Here is a 21,353-nt window from a genome sequence, read left to right on the forward strand (position 1 = left end):
TTTTCTGTTCTGTTCATCGTGATTGCTTTTCATTTGTTCATTGTGAATTTTATGAGCATCCCTGAGCTTCAGGAGCACAGGACACAAGCGAGCCGGTATGATGGAAGCGGTGTTATCTTGTTTTTAATCGAGGTCCAATTTTTTTGTTCTTTAATCAATTGCCACAATTCATTTTTCAAAAACGGACCTTAAATTATTGTGCTCAGCCATTTAGGAGAGTTTTTTCAAGCACTTCGGGTAACACTTGTGAAAGTTTTGAGTTATTTTGAGCTAAGTGTTTTGTCGTTGGATACCTATAATCTACTTCTTTTTCTGCTGGGTCAATAGCTCACTAAACAAACCATCTTTCTGCAACCAGAAGTAGCGATGTTGTAGGTCACAATCTGCATCTGCTCTTCTTCAAGTTGGAAAAAATTTGTCGAACAGGGTTGATGACAAGTAGTAGTTTTCTTCTTTCTAACTTGTCTGTCTCAGCTGATCATTGATTGTTGCTCTGCTACCCACATCTGAGCCTTGCTGCGCGAAACAGTTTGTTTTGCTCTTTTCAGCTTCAGCACGCATCTGTTGTCAAGTTCCGCTCTTATGTGGTGTAGTCTTCAGCTGCCGTCGACTTGTTGTGAATCCAGAAACAGAGTTTCACACTTATATCATCATGTCATATACAGTCTTTCCTGTCTGATAATTTGCCTAGTGGTAGGTTGTTCTTGAGCTGTTATGTTATTAATTAGCGCTACCGACTATCAGTGTTTATTATTGTTCTAAATATTTCGAGCAGTTAGGCATATCTTAAACTGAGGGATGCTTGGGTCCGCGTATTCCTCCAGATTATATCTCATCGATCGGAGCACGTCAGAGTATGATTGATATAAATTATTCTCTCTATTCTGGTCAGTTGTTTTACAGCTTCGTTAAATCTCACTAATAGTTGGTAGAGTTACTTATCAATGTTCACATAGTTAAGTAAATACAAGTTTGAGCTCCAGTCTCATTTCAAGGTGAATTACATATTCATTTATATCAAAATGCCAAATCAAATTCACGACGTCAAGCAGGGACGTCACACTGTAACCAACACATCCAACAGCGACTTGAAAAAATGTTTATGAACTCAGGGAATTAAAAAAAAAACGACTGATTTATTTTTTATTTATTTTTCAAATTAAAACCTAGGAAAAAACAAATTCCATCAAAGCTCACGAAATTAAAGAAAATTCTATAATTGATCTTGTTCCACAAAATTGAATTAATCTGAGAAAACTGCATTAAAAAAGTTTTCCATTCTGCTGGGAAATCTCACTATTAAAATTCCTTTTCCGAACTAAGTCATTTTCTCGAGCCGTTTATACTTTTGTAATAAGAGAGCGCTGTTCGCAATCAGTAGTCAATTAAATTTTTATTGACTAAAGTGCCTGACACTAGCGCTAAATGAACGTCCTAATTGAACGATGATGTAACTAGATTTGAAAAGCATAAAATTCAGACGATTTTTATTGACATCCAAAAAACGCAAAATTTTCTTAGCAGCTCTAATGTGCTATAGCTTTGATAATATATCGCACTCGACCTCATCTGATGTTTCTTTGTGGTACCTATACTTTCTTGGAACAAAACACTCAATAGTCGGCAACCATAGCTAGAAAAAACCACACAAGTAAACCAAGCGCAGTCTACAAACAATCTGCTTTATTCAGCGATTTGCATAGAGAATTCTAAATTGTTAATTCGCAAGATAACATTTGTAGTCAACCAAGTTTATAGAAGAAAATTTTCTTATTGATAACTTCTTGAATTTTCCTTCGTTTTTTCTTTTCAATTGAGAAAGCAATGCCAATAATCTGTATTAACAGAAAAGTAATTTACAATTTTACATTATTGTAAAATCAACTGAAATACAAGTTTCTTTATACCTAAATTTACAGTAGAATGTTTATGGTCGCTGTAAGTAGGCTCGGTTGTTCATTGAGTAGTCATCAACCGGTCGCGGATGTTGCTTCCTCTCTGGCCACGGTTTGAACTCTTGTTCTAAGACTGTGATTGGTCTTAAATTCCACTCAACCTCCAAACCAGCTTCGAGTTCCTCCACTAAATCTGACGTCAGAAAATCAAATGACGGAGCATGAATCGTGCATTTCGAGGAGTTCTGGTTATCCGTCGCAATTTTAATGAGTGCATCTCTTGAATACAGCTTAGAAATTTTTTTGGTGGCCTCGACTGGTTTTTGCTTCGTTTTCCCACGTACTCTTCGGCTCTGGACAGGATTGACAGGAATCACCTTCTAAATCAGAAGAAGCGTTATGATGGGAAATAGCTCATGTTTATATTGAGGTTAGTTTCCATTATATGAATGAAGCGCCAGATTCTCCAACGAATGTGGAACACCAAAATTCACAAAATAATAACCCAAAAAATTAATTTCAGTGTGAATTTCTGTGTGAAAATAACTCAATTAGTCCCATATTCAGTCCGCTTTTTTCTGTTATAAATGTAGTACATGCCAACAAGCAGTTGGAAGGAAGAGTTAATGAACGCAAGTAAACTTGTTTATTGAAAAAATCTCAACTTTCCCATTTAAAAAAAATAAATACCTTTAAATCTCTTTGAACTTCTAGAACAATTTATGATTGGCATTTTTTGACAAAACTAACCCAGCTTGAGAAAATTAATAATAATAATAATAATAAATTGTTTCCAAACGATATCTAGTTACAAAGTTATTTATAAAAATTTATAAATACAAATTAGAATCGTTCGGGAGAACACCCTTAAGCCAACAAGAACACCATTAAGCCAACAATTGAATCAATAAGTAGTTTTAAATTCGCTGGGAAATCTGAAATTTAAATTCCACCTTCGAAGCTAGAAGTCAATCGCGTTTTTCGTGGCCTTGTATCTTTCGATATTCAATAGTGGAGTTTACCTTCCTTTAACACAGAAGCGAAGCTGTGCTTCGCAAATATAAGCAAAGAAAATGCAAAACGGAGTAAACTAGTGGCCGAGCTAAAGCTGGATTTACCTGTTTTAATAATTTTAATCATATATTGTACTGGTAAGGAAATGTGTAAACTTCAAAAAATAGACTTTACACAAAACCCTAGAAATTGCTCTGCTTAAGTACGAGATTATCTGCTTATTTGAACGAGAAAAAGACTACTCGCTCTTTCAATTGAATTTTTTCATCTCAAATGAGGCTGGGTAGTTTTCGAAAGAGTGAAAAAGAATCCAAAAAACAATTAAAAAATTGACTAAAAGCAGAACATAGCCGCCGGCGCAAGGAAGATTCACATCACTGGTTTTTTCTTTCAGTTAAACCCTTAATCTCCGATTTGACAGGGTAGTTTTTAATAAAAGTTTTCAAATTAACCAAAATGTCAAACTTTTCTTCTATGCAATTTAGGGAACAAGTGCTTGAGGAGGGGAGATCCCCATTATTTTTTCTTTTGATTGAAACCTTCATCTCAGACAAATGCACTTAATATTTGAATAAAATAACCGATTTCAAAACAAATAGGTCAAAAACCCCTTACTGAAAATTTCGAAGGGCGTAGAATGTATGGTAAGTGAAAAGAGACAAGCGAAATATGCAGGCACATAGAAGAGCAGTCGGTTTGTTCATTGGTACCATTTAAATGACCTATAAAAAATTCTGATCTATGTTTTTTATTATTAGCCCCCAGCCTGCTCAGTGCAAGACCCACCGTGGGGGAGGAACATTTCGCCTCAGCCGGTCCCACCTTAAGGAGGCGGATGACAATGGGACCCCTCCAACCGTGACCAAGCAGGATTCGAACGCAAGACCCTCGTGATGAGAGACATGTATGTGCCTAACCCACTTGACCACGGCTGCTAACCACCCCGCGTTTATGGACTATAAAATGTCCATTACGTACATTTTTTATGTTCTGAAGCAAACAAATTTAGGAATTTAGACAAGAAGCATCAACTCTGGAAACTTGCTTTCTTCGACGCAATGATCGCACTAACAAAAATACCATTTTGAAAATCAAATTAGTTAATTTTTCGGCAAAAACCAAATCAAATTGAACGCCAAAATTTTTTTAAAATAAAATTTCACCTCTGCTGTCATTCCATTTGAACTTTCAAACGCTGGTCTTGTCTCAATTGGCGACTTCAAACTTAATGCAGGATCTTTAGCTTGTAACGGCGCCACAACTTTAAGAATATTTTCGTTTAGATCGACAGCAACGTCTAAAATCCCAGGCCGGCTACTAGTAGATATCTCTAAAGAAGTAAGTGATTCAGACAATGGGTTGACCTCTGAATTTAGTGGCACCTTATTTCCGGTTGGCTTTATTCTTTTAATCTTTCGAGACGATAAGCAAACATTGTTTCCAATTTCACTTCCTGGACTTAGAGGAGATATAGCACTTGGAGAATTTTCTAAACATTCTAAAGGCGATTTAATTTCTTCTTCCTTCAATAAAGTAAAATTGAATTCCGACAATTGATTTGTTGAACCTTCGAAATCTGACAGTTGACTTTTCAACGAAGGTGTCTCCGCTGCTTTGGACTCAAAATCATTTAGCATAGAAAGCAATTCATTGAAACCCACATTTCCGTCACCGGATCCTAAATCTACGGCGGAATTCTGAGTTTTTACTGTTGCTGAAGTCATATTTACAATACCTTCATTACCCGCGCTTCCAGCTGCAAATGTCTCGAAAAGATCGTTTGTAGGAGATTTGCATGATTCTACTGTCGATGAAGTGGGTGCGTGAGCTATATTACGGTTTGCCTCAACTGGGCTTTGTGCAATAATCCCTGCTAAAAAACTTTCCCATTCGTCCGCTCCATAATTTTGGTCTGGCGATGTTGGTTCTGGGACCTTATTAGACTCCGCACAAACATTCTCAGCACCATTTTGATTGACTCTGTAAGCACCAGGACTGGAAGCTGTAAACTGAATAAGAAAGGTTTCAAAAGACGCTTGATCGGTAAAACTAACAGATTCGTCGTCGTTTTTGAAAGCCGGTTGATCCATGTAAAAAAGCAAAAGTCACAATGAACATAACATCTACAAAATGATTGAATTTACTCATCTGTAAAAACTATTGGAAAGGTTTTAATTATTTTTCATTTCGCTGTAGGCTTGCTTGATGTGTTATGCCTGCTGAAAAACAACTTGTTTCAAAAGCTTGTTCTATAGATGCCCTTGATAAAATTAAATGAGAAATTTCAAGAAAAAAACAACTATTTCAAAAATTCTCAGCTGTATCTTCCTGACTGCAAACAGTGGATCTTCCCAAAACACTGTATTTACGGAACAAAAAGTCTTTTTCTATAAACAACCAGGAGACTTATCAAACGAAAGGACCATGAATGTTATCTATCACTGTATATCTGCGGTTTCTATTTTATTCGATAACTAAAAACGACACTTCAATTAATTTTCTATGATACGAACCAAGAAATCGATATATACAATGAAATTATGTTAGCTCAAAAATTAAGTCCGAATAGTTAGATCATCCCATTGCCTGTGCGTCTATTTGTTGCATGTTGACATTAGGTCCAGTCTCCGCGTTTCCAGTGGGATTCGCGCGCATTACTTCCGGAATTTCAGGAGGGTCACTGTACTTCTCGAGATCAATATCTTCCCAATCAGTTTCACCCCGCCTGAACACATAAGCTAACTCAGCTGGTGCTTGAGGTCTCGCATTATTTGCGTCAAAGCCGCAATCTCTCAAAGTTGTACCATCTTCCAGGTATGCGTTTTTGGCATCTTTGGCGTTCATATTAAAAACTCTTATATCATCCGCAGGGGTTTTCACAATCCCTTGAATAGTTTTCTTTAGTTCTAATACAGTATTTGTTTCTTTTAAATCGGTGAAGAGAGTATCTTTTTGTCGTCGCAGCTGGAAATAGACGTCCATTTTAATCTTAAACCAAAACGGTTCATTAACTAATTGTGTATTTTAAACAGTTGCTATTAAGGAGGTCAATTAAAATGGGCTCTTCCGTCATGCGACTATAACACTCGCCCGGAAGTACATATCGAAGGAAAATAAAGCTAGGTTCTAAAAACGACTGACTAGCGTCTAAACACAGCTCTACATGCTTTTCACCGTCTCTGCCAAAGCCAGTTCTTTTGGTGGTCTTTCTAACATCGGGTCGACAAAAACGTTACTGTTTCCGGCTTCGATCAGAACGCTCTAATTGACTTAATTACATGCAGAAATAGTGAGCTCATGGCTGGGTCTCAGTATCCCCAGACCACGAGGTCCCTCATAAAAACAGGGCTACTACTTATTTATTATTTTACTATTTTTTGCAGGTAATCAGAAGGTCAAAAGTTTCATAGTAACCGAGGTTACAATCAGGAGTCCCTTCATCACGTATTCCAGTCAAAATCCTTGGAATTTTCTAGATATGGAAGTGATAATGATGAAAGAAGATGACAATTGTTGAAGTCCTTTTCAATTAAAATCGAAACGGGTTACGTTTCTTCAATAACACGCAACTCGACACGAGAAAATATTATATACAAGTGTTACAAATAAAAAATTTCGTCGAAAGTTATTTTGTCATTTATTGTTCCGGGTAAGCGGTTGTCTAAATACTGCTATGTTACCATGTAACTTCATGCCGAAATTTAAATTTTACAAGCGTATAACGCACCTCTGTTGCTTCGAAATTTTGACAACTCATGAAAAACCGGTGTCGTTCCTCCGGATTGGCAGTCGAACCCGCCGACGCAAACAAAAATAGACGTTAAGGACGTTAGCCTCAAATTCGTAATGAAAAGGAGGGTCAGAATGTTCTAGAATTTTGAATTTTTCACAAAAACGAACAAAAAGGCCATTTTGACCAAAAAAAGAACTGAGTCAGACAACCGAAATAACATGACGAACATCAGTTGAAGAAAAACACGAGAAATACGAAGCCTCTTATCGTATCGTGATAACGATACACGATAAGACGCTTAACTCAGGAAGATCAGAAGGAAGTAAGGGAGGTCCAGTGCAGAGGCTATAATAGTGTTACAAATAAGAAGGTTATTTTACGTTATATTACTATTGTTTTTGTTCAGTAGATAAAAATCATCATCTCCATCTGAGATGGATCAACACTTTCCCTCAACTCCTAGCTTATCATGAACTGAAAACGAATTTAGAAGTTATTAATTCAATTCAGGACATCTCCAGGAAGCTAAAAATTATTAAAATACAGTTTTGGGTCTCCTCCCGAGACCCCTCCGGATTCTGGAATTCGGGGAAATAACGTCCTTATTTCTTTCAGGAGGGCTGGACACGCCGTCTCAACACCCTTCCTTGTTCTCGGGATTCGGATTGTAACAATTGTAGCGGCACAATCGTTACAACTCGGAATGGTTGCGGGTCACAACAATCTTCTTTTCGTTCGTATTTGTCGTCTGAATCTTCTGTCTAATTTTAACGTTGTTCTTGTTGAGAATACTGTTGTTGTTGTTGTTGTTGTTGTGTTTTTGCTGTTTCAGTTGGTGCGAAATTTCAACGTCGTCACGTGTCTTACTTTCTGAACGAATTTTTATTTATTTGAAACTCCAAATTAACCCTTCCGTGTTCGTCGAAATGAACGATTAAGACCTCTAATTCGCTAAAACCGTTAATCTTCCCACTCCGATGTCGCAGAAAAATTTCGAATTCGACTTTGCATTTTTGTACATTCTGGTCAAATGTCACATACTCCCCGGACAGCCCGATCAATCTCCTCATTGAGTCTCGTAGTCTTTATCAAAATAGTACAGTTTCATCGAACAGAATTAACAAAATGCATGAAATCACCTTTTTGCACGTCATCTCGTTTCACTGCAAAATACAAATGGCGTCATACTACACCATTATAGCCTTACAAATTCCTCCACTAATCTGCATTTTCAAGGATATGACTTAAGATAAAGCATTTTTTCTGACTTCCAATATCTATATCCCGATTTAAATTTTTTTCTCCTAGGTTTAAAAAATGTTTGGACGCAGGACGGTCCCGCCAACCAACAAACTAAAACTATCCTACTATGCTTCTTCACTTCGGAAATTTAGTTGTCATTGGTCCTGAAGTCTAAAATTAAGGAACTCGGTGGTCAGAAGAAGCAATGAAAAAAACTCCCTCTTCAAGATATTACCCAAGCCTTTCATATCAGCACAAAGTGATCAGTCGTCTTAGTTAATTAAAAACAATCATGCAGGCTGGAAAATTTAATATACTCTCCACTCGAGCCTTTCTAATCAAATAGTAAGTGTCTCTAAAGCCACTAACTAAAATCACAATGCAAATTCATAAATGCAACAAAATCTTCAAAATTCAACAAAATGTTTTCTCTTCAGTTTCAATCACAAACTGAGTTGCTTTGTTTCTCATTTGAGTTTTTCACATGAATAATTCTGAGTTTTAACATCTTTTTCTTCGTTGCTTCTTTGTTTCTTTCTTTGTTCACTCTTCGTTTTCGTCGTTTATAAGTTATAAAATTTCTAAATTCTTCTAATTCTTCTTCTTTTTGCATCTTGTTTTTCGGCCATTTGTCAATGTTCCATCTCATCATCCTGCGACATTGACCCCGCACTTTCAGTCTCAGTGTCTTGCAACACGTCGGTAGCTATTCTGACGCTGTTGGAGGCAGTCCTCCAACACTTCTGCTCTTCTACTCTTTGTTTGCAACAAGGCAGAGGATCAACGTTAGTCTCTCTGTTTCGGCAGAAGCTGTTGTGGAGGCACAACGTCACGTTTCTCTCCAGGTCTTCCTTCAACATCTCTTCTCTTCATCTCCTGTAGTATTCACTTGTCCTAGACGTCCTCTTCACTGCGGTGGTTACTGCATTCCGATGAGCTACAAAAGCTCGCTTGAAAGCTCCTGCTCCAATGTCCAGCTGATAAGCACTGTACACTCTGATGTGCTTCGACATATGCTTCTTGGCATACTCGTACAACCATGCAGTCATGTTGGCTCTGAACCATGCCATCAGTCGTCTTCTGGCCCTTCGGAAATTTCAAGATTTTGCACGTTGTCTCAAAAAGATCTAAATCTTTTAGACAATCCAATTCCTGCTATTGCTCTTTCGTGGGCGTTTCTTGTCGTATATTCTCTTTTACATGAGCTTCCAGCCATCTTATTGCCATCATAACTCCCACTATTACTATCGTTATGGGCTGTGATGAATCTGGTAAACCCATGGAGAGCAGCTCTCCACAGTACCAGATCAACACCAGATTACTACGCCCGGGATACCACCATGTTTGTAGCAAGCAATGGCAGAGGAACTCGTCATCTGTCAACATGATGCTCCTCCAATTACGCTTTCCCGACGCTTCCAGTAGTGGTTCCAATTTCATCATCACTCGGTGGACTTCAACACTCTCATCCACTGCATTGTAATCTGTGACTGTTGACCCTTTCTGCTTCTGCCTTTCAAAGTCACTGAAGTTCCCACTGGCGTATCCCAAGAACTTCTTTCCCAGTATCAATTCTAATTCTTCTTTGATTCTCTCTGGAACTAATGAGAACATTTTGCACAAAAATTCGTAAGATTTTTCTGACATTCTCGCTATCCTTACGCATTTCTGAAAAGGCTTGATCCACAATCGTCCTCGTACTTTTCACATCCACTGCTACGAAATGGGTATCTGCTTTTGCACATTGGCGCTAATGTCGATCCAACTAAATATTGCGCTCCCGTCGGTCTACGATAGGTTTCACTGTGCCAGATGTTAATTTTCGGCACGTTCGCTTCTCTCCACTTTCCAATATACTTTTGCTCGGTTTGCAAAACTCCCGGAAACACTTCTACACTGGTGGCCGTGATCATCTCACGCTTTTGTTCTAGATTCAATAGTGACTCTAAAGAACCAAACATGCTGTAGAATCCTAGTATAGTCACTAGATTCACCTCGGTTCCTCCATGGCAATCTGAATTCAATTCCGTTTCCGTTTTTGCTTTCATCACAATGTTCCCAAACAATATCGTTAATTGCTAATGTCTTTACGGGTCTTTAGGGTCCAGGATCTTTACGCAAAAGGGTCTTAACGTAATCCAGACCTCCAGTGTCTTTTCGCAATCCAGAACTTCACAGATATGACCCTCCAGTCCACAGACTTCCACCAGACAGCTACCATGTTTAACTCAGTTCTCTGTTGCTCTTAAAGCCTGTCGTCATTAAATTGTAAATGATGTTCAGGTCACGCAAGTTACAGTCTGAATTCAATTCCCTCTGCAAGTCTTGTGTTGCACGCAGTATCGAATCGGCGTTAGGACTCGGACACCATTATGGTTTCCTCAGTTCCCACACAACCATTAGACTCGTCCTTAGCAGTTCGTCCGAAAATCCCAATCCAAATTCCACTCGGTTGTCAGATTTCGACACTGCAGGTGCAGTCACCTTTTCTTCCAAGACTAGTCCAGCTTAGTCTACTGATAAGCAGCGCTTCTTATCGTTGCAGTTCTTGACGTCCAGAATCTTAGCAGCACTGCTTGCTCCTAATCAAAGAAGCAATCGCGTATGTCTTCATTTATGAAAGGGTTGTACGCCATCCCTAAAATTCCAGATACGTAGCTGTATGATTTCTTCCTGATCGGTCCACAGTACTCACTGGACTTCGGCAGTGCTCCCACAGATTCTTTTGTGAGCCTCATCTCCTTGTTAGAGAATCTCCTTATCTCATCAATTTTCTTCATAGGTTCCAGCTCCACAGGCTCCTTCATGTTCACTCGCATCGTTTTACTCTGATGGATGTCCAAAAGTGCTAGTAAGAGCAAGGTTTTTGCTCGTTCATCGCCTTCTCTTAGCATCTTGACACAAGTTTGCAATGCTGGCACTGATATTTGTTCTCATATGAATCGAATGAAACAGAGAGCGTCCTTGGGTGATTAGATCCCTCATACTCGTCATTAAGAACACCTTCTCTCCCTTCAATCTTTTTCTTTCTTCCGAATCATATTCCCCGCGTGTCAGTCCACTCATGCACCAAGCGAACCTCAATTGTAATTCTGTTCTCACATAGGGTATCGCTATCAGAGCGTGTATGTTCAGAGTTGTTCTCATTTGTTCTTCGAAGTACCGTAACACTACCGCTCTCCATGGTAGGCTCATCAACTGCTCTATTGTTTCCGCGTGCATTTCAAAAGATACCAGAGCTCAGTATGCCTTCTGCTTCAGGGTTGTGCCTTGCATCATCGTCTCTAAAGAACCTTCTATAGCAATTTTTGTTTTCTAGAGCAATTAAGTGTCCTCTGGCCGAGTTTCTGTATTCCATCATCTCCATGTATCCACCAACGGGTTCATCAATCGATACAGTTTCCGACACTGTCAGTCGGTTTTATTCCACTGGGACTAGCTGTCCTTCGACGCTTCCCTTTCCATCATTCATGGAAGACAGTTTGAAATCTTGTAGGGTACTCTCTCCACATTGACTGAGTATTTCCATCTGTAACGTTGCTCCAGGCAGAGTGCGGTCACTTCTCTTGGTTTTTTTAACTGGCTGATTTTAATCCTGCCATGAGAATGGGTGGCACCATCGCTACATCAGTCAGCATTCTGTCAGTGCCAGGCAATCGGCCATCACCCTGTCACATGTCCATGGCTTCTTCGACGCGCATTCTTTTGGTTGAGTTGACAATTTTCATCGAGATTTCAGAATCCACTTTTGTTTTTTCAGCTTTCCTCAATGTCACTTTGCTGCCAAGTTTCATTTTCATATCATTAATCTTCTCAATCACCATCTTTAATCGCATTGCTCCCTTTCGGGTTCTTGACAGATGCACTACTTCTTCCTTGCCTTCTTGCGGCGTCGTCTTTATAGGAGAATTTGCCTCACTTTCGTCAGTGGCCGAGTCAATCAATAACTCGCTCAATCTCCCTTCACACTCGTTGAGTTTGTCAAGGACTTCCCGCATTAGTGGTCTGTTGAGACCTATTTTCAGTATAGACTGTAGCTCTGAACTACAGTCCAGACCTCTTCCATGAAGGCAACTCTGTCCATACTGCATCCCGTCCTATTCTCGTGGTCTCTATGATGAACTTCCTACTCTACTCCGGGCAACGTTCCCAAGAAAGGTACTCTGGCAGTGCCTTCTATTCTTCTTCTCCTCGGTGATTCCATTAAAAGTTTCTTTTCGGCATTTTTAGAATTTCTCGGAGTATGCTAGCATGGTTCTAGTTTGTAGTGTTCCGCCCACCATTAACTCTGGTTTTACACTCGTCAAGATTAGTGAGGCTTCTTGTAAGTCCGCCTTGTCTCTCATGAACATTGGCCCCACATCCAGTTTCGCCCATTCTCCGTCAAATCGTCCAGGCTTCGGAGTTGCTGCCCGCTATTCATCCGTCTCCTCGTTGTTTCATTGTTGTAGGCAAACTGCGTATAATGCAGCACTGCCTCTTTTCTGCCCACGAAGCACGGGTCCATCATCTCGCTACCCTCCTTTCATTAGTTTCGAAGGCTCTCAACCTGGGAGTTTGTACTACGGAGTCTGCTCCGAGCAACATCTTTCTAATCAAAGGAAATTCTGGAATCTCTTCTGGCAGTTTCTTGTAGTCACCCCAGCCTTTCTTTTCCTTTTTCAATTTGTGATACGCTGCAGTCAGTCGAGGAGTGTAATTTCGCCGTTCGTCTTATTGTAGGGTCTTTGGTTCCAGAGCTTCGGGAATACCTCGATGTGCCCTCTATCCACTTCTCCCATCCTATCACGGAAGTGATCATCAAAATTTGTGACGATCATCTCCGGCTCTGATATCTTCGCGATTAACAAGTCCTCGTTCAATATCTCTCGTGGGGTGTGCTGTTCACACCATTAAGTGCACTTCTGTCCACTGCTGATATGAGGTTGAAGTGCAACACCGACCACCTGTACGCCTCCACCTTAACGTCAGGGAACGCAAACGTGACTGCCGGACCGTATATCACTGTCACGAACTCCGTGGCTCCTCTGATCAGTAATAAGAGATCGGTGCTCATGGCCAAGCTCAGGTCAGTTAACAGGGGCATACCCCCAGCATGACGTCGCACGTCTTCTTCCTTCTGAATTGTCTCATCCTCTCCTGTTCCGAAGCGATTCTGCTGCAAGAGGTATTGGATAAGAGTATGTCGCAGATCTCTTATCTTGGTCCAGGAATAAGTGAGTCGCTTCACGTCAAACCTCCTCACGTTCTCTCTCATCTGCTCCGGGTAGCGTGTCAGATTCATCAATCCTCCCAAGTTCCCGTGCGTTATCGTAATTAGCGTCAGAAGTCCATCTAGTCGCAAGTTCTGCACTCCTTCGGTGAGGAGTATCACTGGTCCTCTCACGAAGTTCTCCGCTTCAAACGTCACGAACAGGGCTAGTAGTTCCACGATCGATACTTCTACGACTGCTTGGAGGAACTTTTTAATCAGGTATCGAGAAAGCGATGGGTAAACCAGGAAGGACGCGGTCCATCCGGCTCCCAAACCTTCCAGCATGCTGTCAGTCCGGTCAAAGCCTTCTTCACCCTTTACATTCTGTGCCAGAAAGCTTCCAGGGTAACTTGGCACACTCTGTTTACAAACTCGGCTGACTTCTCTTCAGCATTTGCGGCCAGGTTTACCTCTTTCACCAAGTAGTCATGGATCTTTCTGATCATCACTGGGCCTCGCTCGAAAGCATCCGTGCCCAATGCGGCTATTCGAGGGGTCAAGTGCAGCCACTTGATAGCCTCTGGTTTGGTTCTCAAGACCATCGCTTCCAAGTGAGCTCTCGTCCCCTTGGAAATCTTCTTTCTTTCTCCTTCCTCTTTTATTTCCCTTCCTCGGAACCATAAGTCGTTAGACATCGCTACTATTACTCGATGGTCCTCGTCAGTTCCTGGTTTCAGTTTAAGTTGTCGGCTGAAGTTGGACTGTTCCAACCCCAGTACTTTGTCTAACACTAACATATGTAGTGGATGGTCCTTAAATCCTCCAACATGTGTAGTGGAAGGTGTTTTCTTGGTGAATGCACCTTCTTTCAGCGTGTCCATTACTTCACCCATCGACTCGAGGATATCGTTTATCGCTGGCCATACTGCGTCTTCCGCCGTCGTAGGCTCTCTGAATCTGCTCAGAAACCCTACTGTGTAGATGGTCGTTTATGCCGGCAGATACGATCATGATTGCCATGAAAACCGACTGCCATTGACACCGAGTGTATTAGGTTCAGGTCGACCGCTGCCAACATTATAACGTCAGGCCAAAACAGAGACTTGGAGGTATGTACGAAGTCTGATTTCGCAACTATCATAATCTTTGCTTTTCTCATTTCTGCTTTATCATACGCTGCAAAGATGGATTCGTCTTTCCTAATCATCTTCATCCCACCATATCTCTGAACATCGCCTTCTTTAGTCACCTGTTTCCGGTACGCTCTATCTTTTACATGTCATGGGGGTGCTCGTATTTGCTTGAACTTTTTCACATGATGTCCTATTGGTGCCCGCGTTGTCATGAATGACCCGGACCTTTCTTTTCGATTTCCTTCACCATGATTCAGTTTCACGTCTTGCAAAAATCTTGCATTTACTGGACCCATTGTCTTGTTTGAGGGCAGTCCCTTTAAATCAGCGAATCTTAAGGCGGTTGTGGAGCTGAATTTATAGCCAGTTGCTATCAGCCAGTCCACACCTGCGATTGAGTACAGTCCGTTGACGGATAGTCTCGCTCCATTTAGCATCCTTATGGCATCGGCTGCAAACCTTACTGTCTGAAATTTCAATTTCATCAGGTCCTGTTTATAGACATGCCAGGGAGAAGGTATGGGCCTCGACCACATCAAAGAGCTTCTGTCTGGTCGTCACTCCTCTCGGCTGTTACTCATACTCTCTGCTCTTGTCTCCGATCTCGTTTCCGGTCTCGAGGTACTTGTTGTCTCAGTAGTCGGGTTGACAGGTCCTAATCTTCACCTTGGATGAATGGTTCTCCTTGCTGGCGCTTCTCCCAATCGGTCCTGTACGTCCGTTCTTTGCACTGGCTCGCTAGAGCTTTGCGAACTGTAGGTCACTGCTGGGACCGCTCCCAGACGTGTTTCTAGGTTAGGGGGCATGAAGGTTGAGAGTGCCGGCTCATTCGTCGTTTCTTCTTTCTTTAGCACTCCCGTGTCAAAGAGCTCGACCTCCATTTCATCCAGTCGCTCCTGGAAGACTCGGTTCATCCAAGTTTGTCCTTCTATGCTATCAAATTGGATCCCATCAGTGGTTAGTCTGGCCTGATCCATAGCTCTGAGCTCGTGTTCAATGTCCATAGGGATCATCCGTCCAGCATTCCGACTCGCCAGATTTCTCAGTATGTTGTTCCACCTGATGACTCCTTCTTTATACCTCCTTCTTGTCGATGTCAACGTTCTCGGTAAGTACCGCGCACTTGAACTTCTACCAGAGAGTAGCGAATAGGCACACCATCATCGATTCCCATTGTGCCTCTTCCTCATCTGAGCCTCTGGACACGTTGTTTGTCCCCATTAGGATCATTATGTTAGGGATCCTCCCTGGGTTCATTAGCTCCACCATTCGAAATAGCTGTGCTATCGTGGCACCTCCAAAGGCCATCACCGTGGTGATCCAAGATGTTCTCAGGTTTTGGAGAACAATTACCGAACTGTCACCCAGTATCAATTGAGATGTCCTGAGCGGCGGTTGTTGCATTTTTATCGCAGGAATTCAAATCGATCGATTAAAGCAGGCTCGCGGATCCGCTTCCGGAACTCCTAAGAAGTTATTCTTCACCTGGTTGTTCTTCTGCACATCAAATTTTCGGGACACTTTCTTCATCGGCATTTCTCTTATTTTCCTCTCAGGGGCTCCAGATGTCTTTGCTGGTAAGGTGACACTGTCAGCTCCCGTTATCTTTATCGTTTCTCGTGAGAGTTCCACTCTGACCGTGTCGTCTATTCTTCCACAGGGTGCAGTCACCCCGGAACCTGGTGCATTCCTATTAGCGACTAGTCGTCCACATTTTCTATCAACCTCCGCGCTGTCTGCTTCACGACTGGGTCACCTAGGGCATCACTTGGGTCCGCCTTTGTCACTCTTACTTCGTTTTCGGGGGTCGCACGTCCGTCGTCTGACTTAGTTCGCGAGGCGTTAGGAGCTCTATCGGTGACTGCCCACGAGGAACATTCCTTGCAGGTATCGCTTTTTCCACTGCCGTCGTCAGCGCCAGCCGTTCCAATCGCCCTTTATATTCTTGCCTGAAGCATTCTATTTCCTGACCCTGATTCTTGGTGCAATCTTCAAACAGTTTCTTCCACATATCCCTGTCGTCTTCTACACTGAGCATAGTCATAGTCACTTGATCTAGCTCACTTCTGGTGTTCTCCGACTCTTCTATCGTTCCGTTGATGTCTTGCATCGTCTCGTTCGTCTGAACTTCTTCTTCTAGTATCGCCCTCTTTGGTGGCACAGCTGCTCTCAGTTAAGAAATAGACGAGGCAGCCTCGCTGTTCATCTCCTGATGCATTCTTCTCAGACCAGGCCTAGGCTTGGTTGGCAGAGGCATCTCACCTGGTTGGTAGGTCCTGGAACTTCCCAATCCAGGCTCGTTCGCCAAGTCACTTCCTGAGAGAGCCCCGTTTCTCCACCTCATTACCCTCATGGTTGGGCGGTCTGGCACTCCTCTTTCTCCATATGCAACCATCAATAAGACTTTCGTGGGGCGGTCCCCACGGTTATCATGCCCTAAGATAATTATTAAGACGACCAGCAACATGACTAACTTTGGGTCCTCCAGAGCGAAGTCTCGATCCATCAGCCGACGATAGATCGCATCTATCATCGGTCCTGCATATGCCTCCGCTAGGTCTATCAATTCATTCAAATCGAAGTTGTCCATTTTGTTAGATTCGGTTTGATCATCAGTTTGTGCAATTGAAATCTGATGAATGAAAAAACGATCAATCAAGATCTAGAAAAGAGTCACAAAAATCACTTTTTTAAAACAGTCAGATAAAAAAATTTTTATCTTAAAATATATTAAAATCAATTTATTGCTAAAATTTTCGAATTCGACCTAAGAATGGACAGTCCAAATTTTCGATCTATTCCTAAGATCGTCATTCGATTGTTCATGGTCACTAATATCTTCGTACCCAGGGTCCTAATAACAAAACACAACACACATATCACACACAAGGCACATAGTATGACACCTTCCTGCATGCAGCCTAAACTCAGCTTATACTCAAAGACCATTTCTTATGTAAGTATAATTGTATGTTAGCATCACAAAAGATTACGTGTATCAGTGCATATAGATCCTGTGGATGCATTCGTCCTCGGTTCGGGTCGTATACTGGATGCGAAAGTTCCTTTACCTCCCTCTCCACAAGGAAGTCTCTCAGTATCGTCAAGGACAAGACCAAGTTTTCCGTGTCCACGTGCCGCTTCTCCGTCGCCCTCGTCACCAAGAAGCATAAAGAATTCCTGGTATCTGCGAAGCCGCCGGAGGCAAGGCTGCTACGCCTCCTTATCCTGGTCTTTGCGTCCAACGGAATTCTATGTTTATATATTCTCTTTTAAAATCCGCTGCTAACGCTGTCCTAAATCTCATGTCCGCTGTGATGGCTATCGCACATGTTCTATTTGTAAGTATAAATCGCTATCTGTCAATATTATGATATTTGAGGACTTGTTTGGCAAGTTAAAATATGACTCAACTACTCTCCCTATGTTCGGCTTCTTAGGGTCCTCGCCTATTTCTGCTTCTAGATCACCTCTCTCTCTCTTGCTATTCTTAATGTTTTATTAATAATTATTCATTGTGGATAAGTTTTACCCCCACTCCCAGAACAAAAATACCCATCGACGTCCCCGTCGATTGCATACCGGATATTAAATCGAGGTTGGATGCAGGAATGAGTAATTGCCCTTCCTGGGCAGCCCAGGAAGGATCATCCCTTTCGGCCTTTACGTATCTCATGCTCTCACGGTCTACACCTTGAATCGTGACACTGGTCTCCTTTGGGTCCGACGTCATTTCGTTCAGCCATTCCGAGAAACGCAGATTCGTCAAGTCTTGTTCGTAAGATTGCTGTTGCTCGTCGTCGAATTCCACCTCGGGTTTAGACCGGCCATCGATCCACTCCTCGTCGCGGTCATCAACTATGTCGATGTCTTGTGACACGGTTATTTCTTCTAGACCCATCACATCTTCCACTATCTTCTTCAGATCTATTCTGTCCACTACGAAGTCATCTCCGTAAGGATTGTATTTCTTCGTGAGTTTGGTCCTGTCACTCTGTCGAGTCTGTATCGTAAACGGAAGGTCTGGTTCCAAATTCTTGGGGACCTCCATCAGTTCGGGGTCTTGTCAGTCCTCTTCTGCGTAGGGTAAGATTTCTTCATCTGCTTCAATTATCTCATTGGTGTTCAGGTCCAGTGGTAGACTTGATCCTTCCTCTACGACCTCATTCCCATCATTATTTTCCCCTGGTGCCCTTCTCATTGACCTCGAAGGCAGGGTCCATCATCAGATAATCCCCCTCTTCCATGTTTGCAATTCCGTAATCATGAAAGGTCCCCTCCACTTTTAGGAGCTTTTTCGTTCTTTTCGTTGCTATAACGTTTTGAAATACCCAGCGAGTAAACCAGCTGCTTTTTTATCGATTCTTTTCCTCTGCCTTGCCTGTGCCTGCTGAGCGTTCCGTCTATACAAGTCGTTTAGTTCTTGCTGACGTCTAATAACATCCCTTACATAGACCTGTGGTGACGTTTTCTTTCCCTCATACTCTGGGTAGAAGAAAGTCAGGGGCAAAGATTTCTCGTGTCCAGTTAGCATCATGTGTGGACTAACTCCAGTGGTGGAGTGTTGCGTGCTGTTGTAAGCTCCCATTACCTGTGGAAGGTATCTGTCCCAATCGGTCATGTACCTGGAACAATTTACCCTCAGCATCGACACCATCGTCGATTTTGCCTTTCCACTAAGCCATTCGTCCGGGGATGGTATATCGTGGAGTGAACTTGAGCCACCTGTGAGCATCTCATGAGCTCTTTTGTAGTTTCTCTCACGAAAGCTGCTCCGTTATCCGATGAAACGTCATCGGACAACCATGTCTCGCTATCCACGTATTGATTATATGATCGCACGTCTCTTCTGCTGAGGCAGTTATGCAGGGCACGGCCTCTGCACACTTCGTGAAATGGTCTATCATGACCAAGAGCTGATTATAGCCACTGTCTGTCATACATATTTTCCGGTGGTCAATCTGCACCACCTCGTTGAATTCAAAAGACTCGATCGACTGCAAGGGATGCGAGTTACCCATTTCTCGCATGCCTTCGTCATCCCACGCCACACAAAGCGCTTCAGAATCCTCTGGAATCTTTGTCAATTCTCTGATGGCCCATCTGATCTTGCGACCTGTATAAAAGTTCTGTCTGATGGAGTTGCGGTAACACTATCGCGTTATATTTGTACAGGAGTTAGTCTTCTTTCCTTCTCTTACAAGCCAAGATCCCGTCCTTGTTCAGTTATAACCTTCCCTTTTTTTGCATAAAGTACTGTCTCAGAATACGGTAATTGTCTTCCTCTAGGTCACCTTTGTCTGGTGTTCCATTTTCGATCCACCTTTTCAAGTTACTCGTCATGCGGTCATTTCTTTGTGCTCTTAGTAGGTCTGAGAGTCTGTATCTCGCCTTCAAGTACTTCTTCATCCCTCAATTGACTATTCATTTCATTGGGCTGATGCGTGTCATCTTCCATCTTCACGCACCAAATTTTCGCCAATGGTCCTGTCTCTTGCCTGAAGGGTTGAAGATCAGTCCTGACTACTTCCTTCTGCGGCAACAAACTCATCGATCGTTTCGATACCGTTATTGTTTCCAGATCATCCGCTGCGTTGTCAAAGACTGTTTCGCTGGGTAGCAGGTAGCGATCACTCTCAGGGTCTTGATATACCTCTCTGTCCAGGTCTCTTGCTCGAGTCTCCACTAGCAACGTGTGGATCGCTAGCTCTGACAATTCCGATCCTGTGCGCGAGTTCCGGTCTGAGTAAGTGTCAATTCCTGAATTCCTCGAGTCGTCATCAACGGAAGAATCTGCCACTGAGCATGTTTCTTCTTTGGGATCGGTTTTATGCGCTCTGCTCATCCATCAGAACTCCCCGGACAAATTTTTATCCTCCAGGCCTTGTTCCTCACCTTGAACATTTTCCTCTACACTTTCTTCCCCGGACAAATTTTCTTGTCCCGGGTCTTGTTGATAAACGCCTGTTCCCATCAACGTCCTTCTCCCCGGACATACTTTCTTGCCCAAGGTTTTGTTCAAACTCTTCGCCTTTCTGAGCCTGATCCTCAAAGGTGACGGTTTTCCTTTGTGTCCCTTTCACCTGTTCTTTTCGTTTGTATGATGTACTTTTCAAGACGTTTTGGGATATCAAGGACACTAGTTGCTGAAATATTGTCCTACAATCCCTTTCATTTTCCTTGTGTTGACGTCTTGATGGTTTCACCTTCATTTTCTCACTAACTGTTAGCGATGCCATGGCTGCTGTCCACTCGGGGTCATCTCTAGTCACTTCTCTCTCCAACAATTCACCCAGCATCCGCCTCACTTGCGGAGTGACCTGCTCCGTTTTTTCCAGCAATGAGAGGCTATTTATGTTCATACAAGAGAGTTCCTGTTGGACCAGGTTCGAACGTAGCAACAAATCTAAAGACAGCGAGTCCTTCTTTGATAAGATCTTTATTTCCGCTGACTTTTCCACCGGTAACTCGGGGTGTCCTGGAATCGGATGTCCAGATTTGTTCAACCATCTCGTCAAGGGAAGCGCCTCATAAGATTTTTTGTTCAGAAACGAGAACTCTTCCTTGATTAACGCCTGATTGGCTTGTTTCTGTTCTAGTCTTTCATAAAACTCAGTCTTCTTACTGAGGCTGTCAGCATTCATGTGTTTGTCACGCATCCTGTGCTCGATTATAATGTGGTAGCCGTCTAACCCGACTATCCACTGACCAATATAACTCTGGTCCATCGAGTAGGTCATCAACCAGGATAATGCTCTATTGTCCACGCGTAGCTTAAAGGGAGCGCTCCCTAAATATGCGCGGTAATTTTCCAGGAATGTGACCACTGCAACCATTTCTGCCTTTGGTGCACGATACTTCATTTCAGTGTCACTCAGAACTTTACTGCCATATGCAATGGGACGGAAAACTGTTCTCCCAATCCACTTGTGCTCCTGATGTAGTATTGCTGAGATGGCTACTACTGATGCATTTGTGTCAAGAACATACAAGCCCTTCTCTGTAGGCATGCCTAGCACTGGCGCTTCGCACAGTTCCTGCGTTGTGTTCTCGAAGGCAGCTTGCGCTTCTTCGTTCCATTCGAATTTCTTTCCTTTGTTGCGCATCAGTTTCTGCATGTGGTACACCTTTTCTGCGTATCC

The 21,353-nt window shown here is 42.4% G+C and overlaps 2 protein-coding genes across 3 annotated transcripts in view; one reads left to right on the forward strand and one right to left on the reverse strand.

The window, feature by feature from the left end:
* LOC134853869 (uncharacterized) overlaps positions 1-21,353 on the forward strand; it is a 224,251-nt gene that overhangs the window by 7,927 nt on the left and 194,971 nt on the right. The gene's annotated exons all lie outside the window — the stretch shown is intronic.
* Positions 1,800-5,485, reverse strand: LOC134854324 (uncharacterized). 2 transcript variants are annotated; one of them, XM_063870535.1, is made up of 2 exons: positions 4,073-5,485; positions 1,800-2,272 (listed from the first exon to the last, which is right to left on the reverse strand). In XM_063870535.1, the coding sequence occupies exons 1-2, from the start codon at positions 4,997-4,999 to the stop codon at positions 1,928-1,930; spliced, it is 1,272 nt and encodes a 423-aa protein (XP_063726605.1). In that variant the 5' UTR covers positions 5,000-5,485; the 3' UTR covers positions 1,800-1,927. The 2 variants fall into 2 exon arrangements, with proteins under 2 accessions (XP_063726605.1, XP_063726603.1); XM_063870533.1 differs by having other exon boundaries at positions 1,800-2,275.

This window comes from Symsagittifera roscoffensis, chromosome 9 (assembly GCF_963678635.1).
Source record: "Symsagittifera roscoffensis chromosome 9, txSymRosc1.1, whole genome shotgun sequence".
Taxonomy (NCBI): domain Eukaryota; kingdom Metazoa; phylum Xenacoelomorpha; order Acoela; family Convolutidae; genus Symsagittifera; species Symsagittifera roscoffensis.